We start from the raw sequence: 20700 nt of genomic DNA on the forward strand, positions 1-20700 counted from the left end.
CTAATGAAACCTCTTAAGTGTCACAGCATGAATTTCTGCCCTCTAATGCAAATTAGCTTTTGTATGGTAGCTGGTCTTCAGGACTTAAGCACACAATTCTTTTGAAGTCTGATTTCACAAACAAGGAAGGACTGCTTTACTCATTTCTGCAGCATTAACATCCACACAGTGTATTTTATATCCAGTCTGTATTATCAGCATTTGGCATCAGTCACAGAATTTTACCATTGTTTTTTTTTTTTTTACCAATCACTTCCCTCTTTTCTCCTTCCACACACAGAGGGAAGAAAACCCACTCTATTTGGAAAAGAAAACTGGAAAAGCTGCCCAGTGCCTTTGATCAGTAATGCTAGGAGGAGCCCGCTCTGTCTGGATGCACTTGAGGAAGCAGGTTGCAGAAAGGGAGGTGCAGGAAACAGCCGCCCTCTGCTACTAACAGAAAGAAGTGAATAAACAGGAGGCTTGGAGAGAGGGGGCTGAGGTGCAAACACAGCAGATCAGTAAAGGAAGGAAGGACCAAGGAGGTCTCAAGAAACCTGTTTATTTATTAAACCAAGGGGGAAATGGAGCTGAATGTATTCATCTATTACATTTATGTACTGGGCTTTCCCCCCTCCCACCCCCGTTTTCAAAAAGTGGCAGAACTGCGTGAACAAAATTTAAGAACAAATCTAGAGGGGGAAGCTGAAAATACATGCATGCATATGAAATATGTGTATGTGAATATCAACAGCCAGCCACACAGGCTCCATCTTTCTTACACTTAAAAGGAGGATTTAAAAAAATTAAAATAAATAAATCATTATTTTCCTGCAATTCAAAACTCTCCCCTATATAGGAATGCAGCCTGGTGGGCCATTCTTCTTGTAGTTGGCCAGGGTTGGGGGTTGCTCCAAGGGATGTGTTGTTGTAGGGAGGGGAGAAAGCCAGAATGGGTAAGAGCCATGAAGCATCTGGGAAGAAATCAGGGCAGTAGGGCGACTTTTGTTAAATCAGCAGCGAGAAAGAAAACAGTCAGTTAAAAACAGAGATCTACAACAAGGACACTGGACTGCATATAATCATAGGGAAGGATGGAGTTGAATAAGGGAAGATAAAGGAAAAGACTGGGAGGCAGAAGTTGCATGGAACCTAAAGATGAGGAGAGAGGCTGCATACTTGCTATAAGAATGATCCCAAAGAAGCAAGAGGGAGAGAAAGCTTACCACAGTGGCACAGAAATACAAAATACTGCAGGTCTGAAAATGGTTCTCCGGATGTTTCAGACTTCAACTCCCAGAAGCCCCAGCCAGTATGGTTAATGAGAAGAAATTGTGAGAATTGTTGTCCAAAATACCTGGAGAGCCAGAACAACTCCATCCCTATGTTATCTATTTATATGAACTACATAACTAAATATTTAACTCTGAGTTTCATGAGATTGATTGATTGATTGATTGATTGATTGATTGATTGATTGATTGATTGATTGATTGATTGATTGATTGATTGATTGATTGATTGATTGATTGATTGATTGATTGATTGATTGATTGATATACTCTGCCCATCTAGTGGCAAGACAGAACTCTGGGTAGCTACAGTATATCACAGAAGTGAGTACACCCCCTCACATTTCATAAATATTTGTATATCTTTTCATGTGACAACACTGAAGAAATGACATTTGGCTACAATGTAAAGCAGTGAGTATATAGCTTGTATGACAGTGTAAATGTGCTGTCCTCTCAAAGTAATGCAACACACAGCCATTAATGTCTTAACCACTGGCAACAAAAGTGAGTACACCCCTAAGTGACAATGTCCAAATTGGGCACAAGTGTCAATATTTTGTGTGGCCACCATTGTTTTCCAGCACTGTCTTAACCCTCTTGGGCATAGAGTTCACCAGAGCTTCACAGGTTGCCACTGGAGTCCTCTTCCACTCCTCTATGACGACATCACAGAGCTGGTGGATGTTAGAGACCTTGTGCACCTCCACCTTCCGTTTCAGGATGCCCCACAGATGCTCAATAGGGTTTAGATCTGGAGACATGCTTGGCTAGTCCATCACCTTCACCCTCAGCTTCTTTAGCAAGGCAGTGGTCGTTTTGGAGGTGTGTTTGGGCTCGTTATCATGTTGGAATACAGTACTGCCCTGCGGCCCAGTCTCCAAAGGGAGGGGATCATGCTCTGCTTCAGTATGTCACAGTACATGTTGGCATTCATGGTTCTCTCAGTGAACTGTAGCTCCCCATTGCTGGCAGCACTCATGCAGCCCCAGACCATGAGACTCCCACCACCATCTTTGACTGTAGGAATGACACACTTGTCTTTGTACTCCTCACCTCATTGCCGCCACACACGTTTGACACCATCTGACCCAAATAAGTTTATCTTGGTCTCATCTGACCACAGGACCTGGTTCCAGAAATCCATGTCTGCAGCAAACCGTATACGGGCTTTTTTGTGCATCATCTTTAGAAGAGGCTTCCTTCTGGGACGACAGCCCTGGAAACCAATTTGATGCCGTGTGCAGCATATGGTCTGAGCACTGACAGGCTGGCCCCCCGCCCCTTCTGTCACACACCCCCAGTCCCCCTGTTTGTTCTTCCACACAACCCAGGTTCACTTTTGGGTATGACATTTACTTTTCAACCCTTTCCGCTGCCACCAGAGGAGTTATTCCTCACTATATCAAATATGACCCTTAAATCAGTGTTATTCAATAAAACAATGTTTATTTAAGTGTTTATAAGTAAATCATATAAAGTAAATCATGGATGGTCTTATTTTATAGATAGAGTTGTATGTCAACAGACCCCAAATTTCCAAATGAGCTCCTCTAGTGCTCTAGATGTTGAATAACAATAGGGAGATGATTGACCCATGTGGTCACCGCGTTGTAGCAGATTCTAGACTTTCGTACAATCTAATCTTTTTCTGGATATACAGTTCAGAATAGCCATTCCTAGGTCACTAGATGTTGGTTTTCAATGCCAATGTCAGTCTAAAGGAGGCATTCAGCAAGACAAACTAATGGCTGGATCAATGTCTCTGGGTGCCTATTAATATTAGCAGGATGAAAGCAGCAGATCTGCTCAAGTTGTTCACTCACAGGGTTAGCACTGAAAGTAGAGTTGATGGTGTGGATGTAGACAACACTTCCATCTCAGCTGTAATGGGCACTCTGTCCTCTAACAGTCCCACATCTCTTTGGTTTCCCTGGACTAATTATGGAAGTACAGTATCTATGTTGATAGAGGGGAGCAACATTTGCTCCTTGAAAATGGGTTTCTGTGACCCATCATCACTATGGAAGTGGAACCTGTTGCTAAGCCCTGCAATTGAGTGGTTGCTGTAGCAGCAACAGAGAGATAATGTGGTTGTTATGCTCATTTGAATTAAGCCTTATTCCCATGGTAGCACTATTCCGCTTGACAGCTTTAATGACCAGAAGAGCAAGAGGGGCTTTAGTGAGGTGATACCACAACAGGATTTCATCGATTGCCATGGCTATATAAGGTTCATATTGAGACCCCAGGAAACAGGCTGTGTGCACAGAAGATATGGAAAGGTGTCACCCAGGGAGAAAGCAAATAAATGTAATGGTGAGTCCAGAAGAGTAACTGAATCAAGAGGAAGTTAGTGGGAAGCAAAAGGCCATATGCAACGCTCCCATGCTCTGCTACCTGGGAAGACGGGAGAAAGTTTCAGACTAAGAAAGGTTTTGTTGCTTTGGCTTGGTCAGGATGCAAGATACGCAGCCTGCTCACAGAATGGACATTCCTTCTCAATATACCACGATGTGAAGCAAAAACCAGCGAGGAGTCCTGGAAACACTACGTTTGGGCCAGAGAGAAATCCAGAGACCAAAGGTAAAAGGGAAGAGGAAGCTTTGTCACGTGCCACAGAATTTCAAAAGGAGAGGAAACAACCTTATACATGAAATAAACAACTGAAGAAAGTGGAAGATCTTCAACAGCGACAGGAAGGACTGCCCTCTTCGCTAAGGACAAGCAAGAAAAGGAGGTGGGGTGGGGTGCGGTGGAGGCAGGCAACTTGACTTTGTGCATCTCTTGACTTTATGGGAGAGTGAGTTGAGAGCTATCCCCTGCTGATACTGACAACTGCCCCAATGCTGGATCACAGAGCAAAGATGGACAGCTCCAAGAAGGAGAAGGTACTGTGTTTTACATTTGTTTTCTGGCCATCTCCTGGGTGGATGTGAATTTTGCATATGGAAGGCTACCTTGCAGAAAAGAAGACAAGTTTGTGATGACTTTTCTAGACAAGTGAATAAGGTTGCCAGGGCAGAATCTGGAAAATATTGCCAAGTACAGTTCAGGGAAAGACAGCTACAACTTTTTTAACCCTTTGCTCCCCTGGTTTCTTATCCATTACCCCTTTGCTATTTGCTGTAACGAGCAAGGCTTCAGGGTGCTTGACTCAGAGCAGGGGAGCGTACCCATGATGGGATTGGGGGGGGGGGAATGGGACTCTCTGAAGCTGCTTCTCTGAATTGCATGGGGGGGGGGGATGAAAGTGGCATGAATTTGCCAGGACTACAGTCTGGCAACCCTACCAGTGGAGGGCTCCACTTGAGGAAACTGGAAGAGCTGTCTTTTTAAAAGTAAAGTTCTGAGTCCAAGTTATTGAATTTCCCAAGACTCATTTCCTCTTTTCTCCAACAGTAACCCTGATCTCTTGCTGAAAGACCAGAGTTCAAAGGGAGATAACTGATTCTGAGAACCTCCACTTCTGGATTTACAAAGTTGTATCACCCTAAAGGGACACTCAATGTGATATAGTGGAGAAAGTGATGGACTAGGATTCAGGAAGCCTGGGGTCAAATCCACACTCAGCCATGGAAACTCACTGGAGGTGTAGAACTGGTTAAATATCCTTAAATATCTCACCTTGAAAGCTCTATTAGGGCCACTATAAGTCAGTTCTGACTTGACAACACATAACAACATAGTATCACCCTGAAAACAGAGGCCTTCAGAGTATTGTCTGTTACTCATTTTATAATAAAATTCCAGAACCATCACATCTATTTCAGTTCATCATCTCAATAGTCCTTTTATTTCATTCTACAAGCTCCATTGTACAGGTGATAAACGGAGGCCAAATTTGGAAAGATGAAACTAGTAAGAGCCAGATTCTCAGTCTGTTGCTCTCATAGGTGGGGATGATGGGGTTATAGTCGAAACTCATCAGGAGGAGGCCAAGTTGGGAAGAGAGACATGGTTATGTTTTAGGGAATATGTCACTTTTCGCCAGGTACACTCACAGAAGCTGGTCTTGTGGTTTTGGATTATAGATGATTGACATGCCTAAACATTGTTCAGATTTGATGTATTTCTAGGGAGTGACAAGGTTCACCCCCTGTTAGAAATTATAAAAAGAGCTGTTGGATCCTTGGACTGGTGTGTTCCTATGTACACAGTGCTATCATAATCCTAAATACAGTATATCTAAGATCTGTCAAACCCAGTGGTATTTCTTTCTAGATCATGTTCATAGGATTCTGGTCTAAGGCCATTTGGCAGTGTGCAAAGATTTTCTTCATCCTATAATAACACCACAATGCACTTCTAATAAATAGGGGAGAGCTTGTGTTTCACTTAGAACAAATTCATAATTGAAATCTTAAGTCAAACACTAGCTTAGATATTTGCAATGTTCCAGCTCTGGAATTGTTTTCACACCACTGTAACACAAAGAGACTAAAAAGCCCAAGCTGCCAATCTCAACATTTTTTTCAGTTGATGGATGCATTTCCTCAGGATCATCTGAGAGAGAAACATGCCAAAGACGGGCAGGGCCCATGCATGAAAGTTTGGATGGGGAGGGGCTGAATATAAAGAGGATGGTCAACATAGTTAAATGACATGTGATACTTGCAAATACATTATTAAATAGTTTCCACCAAGAAAAAGATTATGTATATGGGTAGTGCAAGTACATCCTGATGAAACCAATAGCTCTTCTACCCCTGCTCTGCATTGTTATCTAAAAAGGATGTTTGAGATGGCCAAGCCAACATGCTTCTCCTCTGGCTATGGGTCTTGTGGGCTGAGAGCCAAATGCAGGCAAACCAGTACTAAATAAGATTCCATGACCTAGCACGGATTTTAACCCAAGTCTCTTGAGTCCTAGTCTGACTCTTTATTCACTACACCACACTAGCTCTCAGTTACAGCCTAGAAAAGTGCATTCAAAAGTGATCAACTGAACAAAATGTTACAATTTGACTGAGGCTTCTGAAATTTAGATGCTGGCCATTTATGGTCACAGGTTGCCTATCTCTGCTTTAAATCCACTTGAATTTCTTGCAGCAAAAAGTATATTCAAGATATCTGGAAGTTGAGTCATGGCCACTGGACTTCTTTCTTATTAGGTTGAAATGTTTTGCCGCTCATCCAAGTAGCTTCTTCAGTCTGAGGAGAATTGGTAGGAGATACTCCACTTTGGTTTCACTTTCCCCTGATTTGAATAGACAGACCACTGTTAACTACTGTTACCGACCCATAACAATGGGTGAACAACTGCAGAAGTGGTATTTTCACTCACCATCCCAATCCTTTGTCCATCTAAGGAGCTTATTCAAACCAGGGGGAAGTGAAACCAATGTGGAGGATCTATCAGGGGTCTCCTACCAACTCTCTCCTCAGACTGAAGAAGCTACTTGGATGAGGAGTGAAACGTTTCAACCTAATAAGAAAGAAGTCCAGTTGCCATGGCTCAACTTCCAGATAACCTCACCTGGATGGCTGAGCATCTTCACAGATGTATTCAAGGTAGCTTTAAATGGGGTTTAGTTAAATACCTATAGAAAAACCCTGTGAATATTTGTCATGGTAGTTCAACAGAGTGCCTTTGAACAATAGCTGCTAGCGAGTCTGTCACCTTCATACCATGCTTAGGGGTTTCTTGAAAGCATCTGATTGACAATGGTGGAGGCACAGGGTTTGTGATGAGCACCACCCTTGGTTTGATACAACACAGCTCTTTTCATGTTCTTTTCAATACAATGTAAACACATTTGGGTCACCTAAAACAGTGGTCCCCAACTTTGGTCCTCCAGATGTTCTTGGGCTGCAACTTCACTACCACCTCTGCTGGCCAGGATTTCTGGGAGTTAAAGTCCAAGAACATCTGGAGACCCAAGGTAGGGGACCACTGACCTAAAGGAGACCCCTGGTTCACAAATATAGTCTGTCATATATCGACATGGTTCCTACTGTAAATTTCTATGTGATTCTCTCCAAATATATTTATTCCCTTTAAGGCAGGAGTAGTGACTGTTGTACTGTAAGGCCTAGCTGTTGGTGAGGGCTAATGGGAGTTATAGTTCAAAAATATCTGGGAAGTCACAAAAGCCACATTCATATTCTAAGGAATTCTTTCAGCTTGTGCTGTGTAGGAGAAAATGGACTATTTTAGGAAGCCAGTATGCTGAACTTTGTCAAGCTATAGCTTCAATTTATTTATTAGATTGGAATGGCACATTTTTTCCTGAAAATTTCAAAATGGTGCATGGAATGACTGTACAGCAATTGTGTTACAACAAATCTGTTCAGACACAGTGACTTGCCCCCGAGCAAGTGCTTCATAGTTCAGCATGAATTTTAAAGGTGGGCGGCTTCTGGGCTGGGACAAAGAGAGTGTTTCCTTCCAAAGTTTGGGGGCATCTCCCTGCTTTGGTCATGAGCCATCACTAATCTCAACATATACAGTATTTTCCAGTAATTCCCATTTTGACAGCAGACTGATTCTCCATCTGACAGACATCCCATCAAAACATGGATAATGGATTCAATTAATGTCTTTTTGGCAGATCCAACATATGCAACTGTATATAATATTTGGAATCAGGCAGGATCAAATCAATGAGAAAGCGTAAGATGGTGACAAGTTACTATTTTGTGTGATGCCTCCTTTGAATAGGTATCCTTCAGGAACATTTTTGGCAGCATAGAAACTCTTAACATAGTTTATTATTTTATGCCATCAACTCGCTTCCAAATTATGGTGATCTTACCAAATCTTCAAAGTACATGAGTTGTTCAAAGATTTAGTTCACCCTTGCCATCCCCGAGTGTCTCCAATGGTGAGCAGAGTTTTCCAATTAGGTTTCCTGAGTCTTGATATCCCGTGTAATATAATGGATAGAGTAACAGACTAGAACTCAGGAGACCTGGGTTCAAATTCGTGCTCAGCTACGGAAACACACTGGAGGTGTGAAACTGCTAAAACCTTTAAATATCTCACTTATTTTGAAAGCCATAGGTTGCTATGTTAACTTTGATTTGAAGGCCCTTGACAACAGCAACCGCACCTCACAGGGTCTTATATATTATGCAGGGTGGCCCATATGGGTCTAGCTGGCAAATGCTACATTGGGACACTGAATCAAAACCATGGAGTCAACAGAGAAATTCCCCTTATAACACTCATAGAAAGTCTTCCATCCCTATGTGTTTAAGCATCAGAAAGCCAGGTAAGACCATTAAGCCATTATTGCCTGCTCTTACTGCCAGCAGCTCTTGAGGACTTCAGGCAAATGCCTTTCACAGCACATCTAATCTGGTTTTAAAACAAAACAAAATAGAACAGAACAAAACAAAACAAAACAAACCGAGATCAAACCTGGACTTTCTTGATGCCACACATGTGCATTGCTTCTGGACTACTGCCCTTAGTTTTTGGATCGGGGGCTTAGTCTTTAGGACCTTTGTTTCTTTTCATCTCCATTATCCTAAGGAGGAAGTCAGCTATAGTGCAGTAGTGTGGAGTGTGGGATTCAGACCTGAGCAGGGTCCGTCCGAGCAGTAGGCAATGTGAAACGGCCACCTCAGTCACCAGATGTTGAATGTTACAAAAGGGCAACAAATTGCTACTGATTTAATTTGCTGATCTACCACCAGGGATAAAAAATAGAGCTGCTTGTGATATATTCTACCTCAGGTGCCAAAATAACTGGCTTTGGGTACTAATCACAATGAAATGGGTGAGTCATGAAGGGTGCCATTTGCTTATCCATCTCATGTGGCAAAATGTTTAGGCCTTGACCCTAGACTTGGAAGATCCAGATTCACAACCCCAAGGAGTCCTGAAACTCACTTAGATGACTGTCAGTCTCCTTAAGGCAGACCTACCTCATAGAGTTGTATGTAGGCATCATGTGGGAAGCAAGGGGAGAACAACATGCCCATCCATTTGTGCTCACTGGAGCAAAGGTTGGGTATAAATCTACTTTTAACTAATAAAATAAACACACACACACCTATTTAGTTACCTGGAAGTTAAGTCCCACAGCATTCAGCAGGACTTATTTCTGAGAAACTTAGAACTGCCACGTGTGTCTAAGTACAAAATAGGAACCCATGTGGAGACAGGAATTTAAATAACAGGAACTGAGGCAACCATATCATGGCCCTGTCTGAGGACTCTGAGGGAGCTCTTTGTCAGTCAGGGCAATATGCCAAGAAACAGGATCTCATTTTAGTCAGATGTTGTGCTTTTTTGCCCTTAGAAGAGCTCTCTGGTTGAGAAGTCTTCAAAACGCAAATCCTCTCATTAGTTTGTAACCATATAACTATACTTTTTCTGCCACATAACTACAGTATATGCAAGAACCACATCTCAGATAGAAACTGGCAAACCTACTGCTTTCTGTAAAACTTTTGAGGACGGAGTTAAGTGAAATAACTTTCTAGAAATTAGAATAGTATTTTTAAAGCACTGTGATTCTTGAGGCACGGTGAACACATACCAAGCCAGCATGCACATGCTCCTCCAAGAATCATGGCAGGGGAGGAATGGACTGAAAGTTACCGTTTGACTTTCACTGACGAACAGGACTCAAGCCAATAATTTGTTTTTCATGCTTAGGTTCTTTGAATTAAAAGAAAGCAACACCCCAATTTGAAAGACCAGTGTGCCCTGTATGTACGCAACACGAAAACATGTGTTGTTTGACTGGCGTCAGTAAATAGAAAGAATATTCCTTCTCTTTGGCTCCATGTGTGTTTCAGAGCTTTTGGCAGACATGCTGGCCATAATTTTAAGTTCTTCAAGATATATCTAATGCAACATCCTCTCAGGATTTTGAAGGGGTTGTTTTATTTCTGGATGGCTATCTGGAGGAAGGCGACTTAAGTGGCACTGCAAAATGTTCAATTTTAAAAAAAAATAGAATAGTTCTATGCTGGAGGTTAGGTAGATATGTTACTATCACAGGAGGGAATAAAGTAGCTTTTTTGTGATACAGATCTGAAATATCGAGGGACAGCTTGGCTGCTGTTCACCCTTTCCTCCAGAGGTGGAGGGGTCAGTGTTGTACATTCAAGGCCTGCACAGCAAGAGTCCACAGCCTGCAAAAGAGCAACAAAAGGATGGCAACAGCAGGTCGTTTCTGTAACCTTCCAGCATACCAGGATATGTTTTTGTTGTAACATGTTACTCCAGTTTTGTTAAACTAGATTGCATCGAAAATGTAGCGAATACCAACTTCATAATTACACTAGGATTAAAAGCACCCTGGAGTAACTGAGTGGCGATAAATCTTTGGCCGAATTGACAGGTTCAAATATGCTCCTCAACCACAACAGTGACTTTTTGCCTATTTTGTATAGGATGCAACCCAGTAGGGAGCTTTGCTACAGCAATCCATCCCATCAATAAAACCTTTTCAATGGCCATTAAGGTCATGGAAAAATGGTTCCTTCCTCTTCAGGGCCTTGGTTCCAGCTCTATACAGGAGAGTTCTCTGCCTGAGAGGCTGTTCAGCTCTGGTCTGCTATAAACAAAACAAAACAAAAAACCTAAATAGGAGATATAAGGGTTTTGAGGTTGCCCATTCATAGTTAGCATCTTGATAGAAGATTTAAGAGGTGCAGAGGATAGATGGGCTTAGCTGGCTCTGCTTTATTTACAGCCCTGCTTCTTGCATTAGAGTAATTACAGTGGGGTCTTGACTTAAGAACGGCTTGAGTTAAGAACATTTTGACTTAAGAACCACTCTCATAGGAAAATATTGACTTGACTTAAGTACTTATATTTGAGTTAAGAACTGAAAAAAACCCATGTGGGAGGCAGGGAAAGTGCAAAAAGTGAACTTTCAGTTCACTGTTGGCCAGTGAAAAGGGTGCCTGTCTGCTTCCTCACTCCTCCCAGTGTTTAGAGAGTGGATTGGGAGACAGTCTTCGGACTGCCTGGTACTGGACTGCCAGGACTGTATTTTCCCTGCCTTCCCTGAACCTTTCTTGACCTAAGAAAAAAAGAAACAAAATATCCCCCTCTAGTGGTCAAAGGCATAATAGCAGCTTCCCATTAGTTTCTATGGACGGAAAAAAGCAGATACGAATCAAATGGTTTTCAATGCATTCCTATGGGAAATGCAGATTTGACTTGAGAACTTTTTGACTTGAGAACCGCCTTCCAATACGGATTAAGTTCTCAAGTCAAGACCCCACTGTATCTCTGTACATATTTCTCTCTATAACAAGGGTAGGCAAAATGCAGCCAGGGGCCCCAGGGGCCCCCCAGGAGCTCCAATGTGACACCAGTGCCTCAGTGAACCCCTCAATTTTTTTTTGTAAAATTTAAAAAGAAAAAAAATGTTTGACTAGAGGGTGTGAGGGGGCTTTCCCCCCTTAGATTAAAAAAAGCCTTTAACAGAGAAAAATACTGGGCCTGGCCATCCAAAGTTGAGGGGTGGGGCCTACACAACTTAAAGGCCTTTGGACGTGGCCTATTTCCAAAGTTGCAAAGAACTATCCTCTTTTGTCCTCCATTTTCACAATGTGTAGGTGAACATCCTATTTCTTTTTCTCTGGAGCGGCCACTAATGGAATTTTGTTTGGGAAATCACTAGGGATGTGCATTGGGACCTGGCAGTATTAAAATTCACCAAATAATGTCTCATTCTGACAGTTCTGAATAGAGATCGGCATGAACCATTCCATGGTTCATCAATTCCTGCCAGTTCATTTATTGTCCAAACAGGTGTTTGGTGCTTCAAGGCCCCGCCTCTTCCGGTGGGTGCCCACTCAGAGGCAGCGGTCAGATTTCCCTGCCCTGCCTCTTCCTGGCACTACCTCTGAGTGGGCGCCCAACGGAGGAGGCGGGGCTTTGAAGTGCCAAACAGCAGTTCAGCTGATAAATGAACTGGCATGAACTGCCAAACGAGTGATTGGTGCCCATCTCTACTTCTGAGCATATGCAAATCCTAGTATTTGAAGCCTCATTTACTCCTATAGATTAGAAAGCAAAAGGCTAGGTTTCTGCTTGCTAGAAGAAGAATTGAAAGTGAAACCTATTTCTCAGGGATACTGGAGTGATTTCTTGAGAAATAAAACTTAAAGACACTCGGGCACCAAGGGCAGTAGGGACAGAGACCCTCAGTATTTCCTAACTGGGATTGCGATGGGTTTCCCAAGAGAGGGGGACAGGGTGAAAGCAAAACCTGTAAATTATATATATTTGCACCAATGTAATATAACAGAAGGTATTTTTTCACATTGGTTCTTTCCAATTGAAAGATGGGCATAGTTGCCTATACATTTGCCGAGCATTTGCTTTTAGGATTGCTCTGATGCAAGCCTGCACTGCAGCAGTTTCCTCTGTGTCCTTTTCTGGACTCTCAACTTACACTGATATCCTCTATATTTCATGGTATATTGTTTACTTAATGTGGTTAGGTACAAGATTTAGGATTGCCACATTCATAGATTAATATGTCATAAATCAAAAGGAAAACATTATATTATGTTTAGGCTCCTCTGGGGTATGTTGAGTAAGATTTTGTTCTATATAAACAGCTATATTAATTTAATAGATTTTGTGTCTGTCTGTGTGCATGTGTGATTTTCACTGGAGGGATTTGTGGGGAATCACATACTGTTCTTCTTTGGGTAGAATCTGCAGGCAGCATGACATGTCGGTATGGTAAAAGAAGTAGGCACTTGGGGAAGGTTGCAGGAATACTGCCTGCACCCACTGCAGTGGCTTTTACTGAGCAGAGCAGGAGAGGGAAAGGAAAGGCTGATATTATGAGCCTCCCAAGCAAATTCTGTCACCCAACTGCCTTGTTCAGCACTGACACTATGAAAGAACAATAGAAAGCAGTACAGAGTGTTTATGTCTCTGCCAAAGAGGTGGCAGAGAAGCCTCTGGTTCAAGGTGGCACAGATATGAGCACAGCTCAGACATGTTCCAGTGATGTCTTTCTGCAGTCCAGCTAGGACAGTTCTTATTATGTTCCATGAAGTCATCTCAAACTTATGGCAAACCTATGAATAAGTGACCTCCAAAATGTCCTGTCCTCAGCAGCCCTGCTCAGCTCTTGCAAACTCAAGCCTGTATTTGTTATTCCTCTTTTCCTGTTGCCTTCTACCTTTCCCAGCATTACTGTCTTTTCCAGAGAATATTGCCTTTTCAAGATGTAGAACATATCAGCATTTGGGAAACCTGATATATGTTTATATACCAAAACGGACAAACAGCTGACAAAAGAGGAACGGAAGACCAGTATGCTGGACCGCTCCTAGATGAAGCTGTGTCAGTTTCTTTCCACAACCTGAGCCAGATATGAAGCAGACAGGTGATGATGGACAAACTGAAAGCACTACACCAGGAGAAGAGAACACAGATGGACTTGTTGAACTGGAAGAGGCACTATGTCACAAGATGTTCTAGTCAGCCATCAGATGTTCATTGCAACCCAAAAAAGATGTACAAGATGAGCCAGTGATCTGGGAGGAGACTGAGCAGATGCCAACAGCTGAAGATGCCAGATGGAGAAAAAGTACCAAGGAAGAGACAAACTGCACAGGAATGAGACGTGGACACTGACTAAGCTACTACCAGGCAAGAAAGCCATTGAGTGCAAGTGGATATGTGAGTTGAAACAAGGTTCAAATGCAGTAGTGGGGCACTACAAGGCAAGACTAGTAGCAAAAGGGCTCCTACAAAAATATGGAAAAGACTTTGATGAAGCTTTTACTCCTGTTGGCAAGCACAACAAAATAAGAATGCCCCTGAGTGTGGCAGCCTCCAGGAAGATGCAAGTCAAGCACCTAGACATCAAGACTATTTCTATGTGCAGAGCAGCCGTATATGGAGCAGCCACTGGGCTTCATCAACCATAAATGTAGCTCCATGCACTTCTGGATGGTTATTGAGGACAGTTCTATATGAAATGCCATGAAAAGGTCCTTTACTTACACATCTTGTGTTTCTATGCATATATATGTATCACAAACATAGAGAGGTTTGCTGCCTGTATTTAGGGTCTATCCTTTTGAATATAGCCATGATGAGCACCTATATTTCAGAGTTGACCGTGTTACAACTGCCTAAGAGTTATTTCACAGGGAAGACTATGTAGGTGTCCTCTGTTTAAAAACTGTTTGCTACGTAGGTTTCTGGTGGCTTGTGTAGGAATGAATGAATCATGGCATATCTACCTGTATTGCCACAGAAGCACATATTACTGGCTCATGCTCACACAAGCACGGCCCTTGAAGGAGGTGATACAAGCTCCTTCCCACTGCACTCCCATCTCTCTCTTTGTGTTTATGTGAAATATGCACACACAGCAATGGAAGTGTGTAAGAAAAGGCTCTAGATTCTTCCAAGTAGATTTTTGCTGTGCACTTGCCCTGCCTTTATAATTTCTGGCATTTTAAAGAGGATCCAGATATCATTGTCTTCCACCTGCACCTCTGCCTTGTTTTCTGATTGCTTCTTCCATACTTTTAAATCATTAAAAAAAAACCCCAGTGTGCAGCCATTCAGTTTTGCTGTTTGTAAAAACCTGATTTGGACAGAACAGTGGAATATCTGCACAGTAGCTTTTTATTGATTAAAACAAATAGGAACCATCTGCCTTCAAGCATTCTAAATCAGAATTTGAATACAATACTATACCACTATAAAATTCACATATATGGAAATGTGGGAGAGATTTGGGCGAGAAACCTATTCATGAAAAAACATGAGACTAAGGGAAGCAGTCCATTTTTTTTCCTTCTCTGGCAGTGCTGCTGTCATGTGGCTGGTCATGTAATCCATTGTGCAACTGATTTTGCAGCCAATATAAGATGGGACACATGAAAGAGAGCCTCCAGAGCAACGCTCTACGATCCCTTAACAGGATTCTGCAAAAAAATATGTGAGGCTATTTTCAGAACATGGAGAGTTGTTCGCCCCCACAGTTCTACAGTCTATTCTATTTTCAGAAGGCTTACTCTGTGGAATCCTTGCTTCAAAATCTGAATTTTACTGGATCATTTTCAGCTAAGGCTCCAGGAAAAAGAGGAATCACTGACAAATTTGCAGGAATAACAGGTATATAAAAAGGTTTGAAACTGTGAGGTACGACTTGGGCACAGCTGGTATTCATTTCCTAGTTTAACTTTTGGTCAACTCAATATGTACATGTTTTGTTTTGTTTCATTTTGTTTTGTTCGTTTTGTTCCATTTTTTTTTTTTTTTTGATGAAGTTGTCTTAGAAATAAGACAGAAATGTAGGGTTAAAAATACTGAATGACTAAAATTAGGCAGTTCACCTATTTCATACCCCCTAAAAGATGAATAGAATCAAAGGGTTTAGATCATGAGATACACTATTTCTTCTCCAGTCAGGATGTATTTAACAGTAGCGTCCCCACTTCTCATGTCCCATTTTAATAATAACATTAAGCAACCCAGAGCACATCCACAGCGGAGTGACCAGGATAGTGAGGAGCTGGTCACCAGATTATCTGAAGAACAGTTGGAAAAGTTTTATAAACTTAGCCTCAAACCTGGAAGCTCTATCCTTTTCCTCTCCCCATTTAAGTTCACATACAATGCCATTCTCAATCTCCCCCTTCATTTCCTCAAATTAATATTATCGGAGCAAATAAAATGCTAGATTTCCAGTCAGGAAAATTACATTCAGTCTTCTGCATCATGGGTTTTAGCTGACTGCCCCAGGAGTGACCAGCTGGATGTTTCTAACCAAACAAAGGAATGGATGCAAAATTTCAAAGCACACATGGCTTGAATTCCACAAGGTGGAGTCCCAGAAACATTTAAAATATGTACAGCAGTGGGACTGATGCCTCTCTAAGATTAAAAAAAAATCAAGCAAACAAACAAATCCAGCTTTCCCCTTGCTGCATGTCCGTAGTCTGACTGCTGTCTAAGGATTGGTCATGACATCAACTCTTGCACCAAATTGCTGAGCCAATACCAGTTAAGTGGTGTAGGCCAAGCACTCAGCCATAAGATGATCTTTTAAATATTAACCCTGTAGCTGCACTGACCACAAGCAGCAGTCATGTGGCTTAGGAAGCAAAGACTGAGCGCTAAACCATGGATACTGTATCAGCAAGAAGGAATTCTCCCCCCCCCCCATATGTAGTTGATGTTGAAAAGCAACATGGAGAATTGTTTGCCCCCCACAGTTCTGCGGTCTATTCTAATGTGTGCCATCTTGGACACATTTTTGCTGAGCATATGGGACTTAGTAGGGAATTAAGTATTTTGTTTGAAATAAATAAATGAGAAAGATGCATGAAATGAAATGGAAATGTGGATGCTTTGTAACTGTAAGAACTTCCTAACGCTCACTGATTTCTTCATAAATTTCACAAAAAGAACTTCCAGAAGAATAAACTGAATGAAGGAGAAAGAGAAATTGACAAGTTCACCCATCCAGGCAGAGAGCTTTGAGTAAATTTGTAAAGTCTAGCTTTTCATCCTTTTAAATTTCACCAGTTTGTGGTATCAAATTAGGACTGCCACCTCTTCTTTTTTTAAAAAATCCTATCTTTAACAACTACATGACAGCAGCTATAACACGCTCAACTCCATTGTAGGAATAGCTGCTGCTGAAGAATGTAGCCGGTACATGTGATTTAGAATTTAATCCAATTCAATTATTCTTTCAACATATCTTAATAATTTGACAGAAATATCTTTTACCTTTCCATCCTTCTTTCTTTCTCCGTGCACTCCTGTGTCTTCCCTTTTTTGTCTTGTTTGTTAATCTTAGAGTCCAGCTACACCATCAAATACATTAGGATTTGCTTCAAGTATAAAACAAGTAAATTAGAAGGGTTTTTTTTCTGACTGCATGATACATATGCTGAATCAAATCCATCCAGTGCTCTTTGCTCACAAAGGGGCTTTTTCCTCTCTCACCTGGGGGCTTCCACTTTTTGTTTTGTTTTGCTGGAAGGATTCAAAAGGGCTTTTCTCTGTATAGGTATGTGTTAAAGACCAAGGGGGCATATCTGTAGAGGAGGAGGATGGGGAAGAGTGGAAGGAGAAGCACCAGCTACAAGAAAAGGGAGGGAGTGGGTGAGAGAGGAAGCAATGGGTTTGGGGCGGGGAGTGGGCTCAAAAGGTGGAGAGAGATAAGAAGCTACTGTAGCCCTTGGTGGCTTTTCTACCTTTATTGTGTGTGGAGATCCTGCAGGAAGTCACCTGGCCAAACTCTTGCCTGCCTGCATGCACAGGTGCATGTGTGGATAGGGTTGCATGTGTTTTTCTCTGAGGTAGTTTTTGTGAAAGAGAGTGGAGCAGGGTTCATTAAGCACCGACATGGACTGGCAAGAGGGGGTGTGTGAAACTCAAAGGGAAAAAAATTAAAAAATCAAGATGATCAGTGAGATCAGAGAATGTGGATGGGTGTTCACTGGATTAACTCTGCACACACAAACATATATTTTAAAAAGGAACATAAAAAGAAGCAAGCAAGACAAAAGACAATGCCATGGAATGTGCTTATTTGAAAGCCAAACTGCTTTACAACAAACTATAATCCATGGAACCAGCAGACTATCTATCACTCTTAAAAGTGAGAATATTTAGAAGAGCTTTTACACTAGCAAGATGGTTTGCGCTTCTGTCGGCCATCCTCGAACGGAAATAGATGAATGTACCTCATGCAGAAAGGCTTTGCTCCTCTTCACTAGGGGTGGTAGAAACTACGCGACACATGTTTTTCACTTGTCCCCACTATGAGATTCTACGGAACCAGATTATTTTTCCACTGATTTAAAAAATCCCAGGCCGTACAGAAGAAAGTAGACTCCAGTTTCTTCTCTCAGATAAAGACCCTATGATTACCTATCACGTTGCAAGTTTCTGCATGGGGATGCCTAAATTCTAGAAATCAAAGTGTAGATACATTTTAGATGTGTAGATTTTAAATGGCTTTAAATTGTAAGATTTTAAATGGATGTTAAACTAAGTGGTAATTTTGTTATGTTTTTATGCTGGAAGGTTGAAACTATGTTTTTGATGATTGTTGTGGGTTTTTCGGGTTCTTTGGCTGTGTTCTGAAGGTTGTTCTTCCTGACGTTTCGCCAGTCTCTGTGGCCGGCATCTTCAGAGAACTGGAGTAGGAACTCTGTCCAAGCTCTGTATAATTGTTATTGTTTAATTGGTCTAAGGACTGTACTAAAATATGTATGTACTGTACAACAAACCATAAAAGGAAAACCAGAGGCAGGACTAGAAAGAGAAAGGAATGAGGGCTAAGGGCTGAAATGCCAATTACAACACATCCAGTGCAAACAGTGAACTCCCATTTGGCAGCCTCTGTGAGAGCATTTATTACGATTTTAAATGCAATACCGGCTTTGAAGCAAACTGAAGCAAATCCAAGTCTTTCCAATTCAGCATTCCAATGTAGTCTCATCCTTAGTTGGGGGGGATATTTGCTTGCGAACTGAGGGGTGGTCAGAACTAGAAATACTCTTTCTGTGTATGCTTCTACATAGGTTTTGACTTAATCCCCAAAATCAGGATGCCCGTAGTTTGTACCTAGACAATGACACCATTAACTAAGGACATGGCGACAAACCCCTTTGGGGCTGGCAAGTGTGGTCTAAATAGGGTCAGTTTAAGTTGCGGGGAGGAGTGGTACAGTATGCCGTTTAGTGCAATCCTCACATCCAAATGGTATAAAGAAAGAGAGGCAGATTAGACGTAGTGGTGCAAGGAGAGAAGAGGGAAGGGATCAAAAGCACATAAACCCCTATCTGCCCATGGCCACTCCTGTAAGGCTGAACAAATAGGAAGAGAGAGGCATAAATCATGCACCAAGAGCTCCCTGAATGATATTTCACTCTCAGGACTTAATTACAACAGATCTGAAGTCTCCTTTGTTTTTGTAGGGCTTATTCTTGAATGCATTTTGGGGGAATTCAGCCTCCACTGTTATGTTCTAAGAGCAGCACTGATATTCTTGTGGGAGAGGGCTGACAGGATTGGGACTGTGGGATGGTTGTATTACATTTCCTCAGGCATCATATGTAGCATATTGCATTGTGTACTAATGGAGGCTTGGTAAGAGCTTGATGGAAAAAAATCTGCAGCCTCAATGTAAATACGTTTCCTAAGAGCCAGCAACTTTGCTTAAATGGACCTTGTGTGTCTGTTCAGGAGACAGTATAGACCCTATAGGGGCCTCCTGAAGTCTTAACAGTATTTATCTTGAAGGTGATTGGTTCTCTGTGGAAGTCTAATGGGTCCCTCTTTTCTTTACTCTCCATTTCCTTCTTGGTGTTTTCAATAACAGCCGACTTCTGGCTTAAAATGCAAACAACTATCTTCTCCTCTTCATTTATCTTTATGGGGCAGATTTTTTAAAGAACTATTACTAAATTTTATCTTTTATCTTTAGATGTTTTTAGAAATCCGGTTGTACTGGATTACAGACAGCCTCTTTCTTCTCTGTCTCATAATTAAGCAGTACACCTTATAGTATGTGTGTGCTGAATTTCATGTTGAAGCATCTTGATATAAATTTTAAGTTTAAGAAACAATAGTTAGCTGAACGGATTGCTGCCTTGTTGTGGCGAAGGGGCTTGAGTAATTCATAGCCGCTATGGGCTATGCCATGCAGGGACGGACAGGTCATAGTCGAGAGTTCTGACTAAACACGATCCACCTGCACCGGGCTTGTCAGCCTTGGAAGGCACCCCATCTAGGAGAAGGAAAACTCCGATTTCAAACCTCCATTGCCTTGTGGCTCTATCCGCTCATGGAAAAGGCTTCAGGAGTTAACCTCGAGGCAAAATCTGGAGCCGGAGTACCGGAGGCAGTTCGTGTCATTCTGGCAACTCCTGCGACGTTGCTGGAACCAGTTGTATTGGCTCTTGCCTTTCCATTGGACTATTTCAGTGACATGGAGAGGGGGGATTTGCTGCTTGGGTAGCAGCCTATCCTCCATACTATTTTACCCAGGCTTTGTGCTCTGGAGAGGACACTCATACAGAGCATATTACCATAGTCTCTCGAGACTGAAGGATGTCTCAGAGAAAGGATCTAGCTGAAACTGCCTCTTATCATGCTGTTTGTCTATCCAACCCACTTCACACGGTCCATGAGCATTCTGTCATTGAGGATCAGCCTTACCATTAGACAGAATTATGTAACTGTGTTAGGCTGCAGATGCTGGGAAAGAGGGAGTAATGGTTACACTTTGGAGAACAGAACAGTGTGTGTCACTCTGCCTTCTGCCCTTTCAAGTCACCCACTGCCTCCTAGTGAAACAGAGGAGGGAGACCTCCTTGTAGACAGTGCAGAAGTGATGATGCCTTGGCCAGCTTCTGTCTATAGAACTGTTAGGAGAGCCAGTTTTTCTTTGGCCTCAGCCATTCCTGCTGCCACGTGAAGGGAGGTTCATTCTTTGTTTTCACAAAAACC

At 42.1% G+C, this 20700-nt stretch overlaps 1 protein-coding gene across 1 annotated transcript in view; it reads left to right on the forward strand.

The window, feature by feature from the left end:
- The first annotated feature begins 3436 nt into the window (after positions 1–3436).
- The window catches only part of GCK (glucokinase), a 50821-nt gene continuing 33557 nt past the window's right edge, over positions 3437–20700 (forward strand). Inside the window, exon 1 of the mRNA XM_020803612.3 lies at positions 3437–4162. Within this exon, the coding sequence (XP_020659271.2) occupies positions 4118–4162 (45 nt within the window). The 5' untranslated portion in view covers positions 3437–4117. The remainder of the gene's footprint in view (positions 4163–20700) is intronic.

This window comes from Pogona vitticeps, chromosome 8 (assembly GCF_051106095.1).
Source record: "Pogona vitticeps strain Pit_001003342236 chromosome 8, PviZW2.1, whole genome shotgun sequence".
NCBI classification, from domain to species: Eukaryota; Metazoa; Chordata; class Lepidosauria; order Squamata; family Agamidae; genus Pogona; species Pogona vitticeps.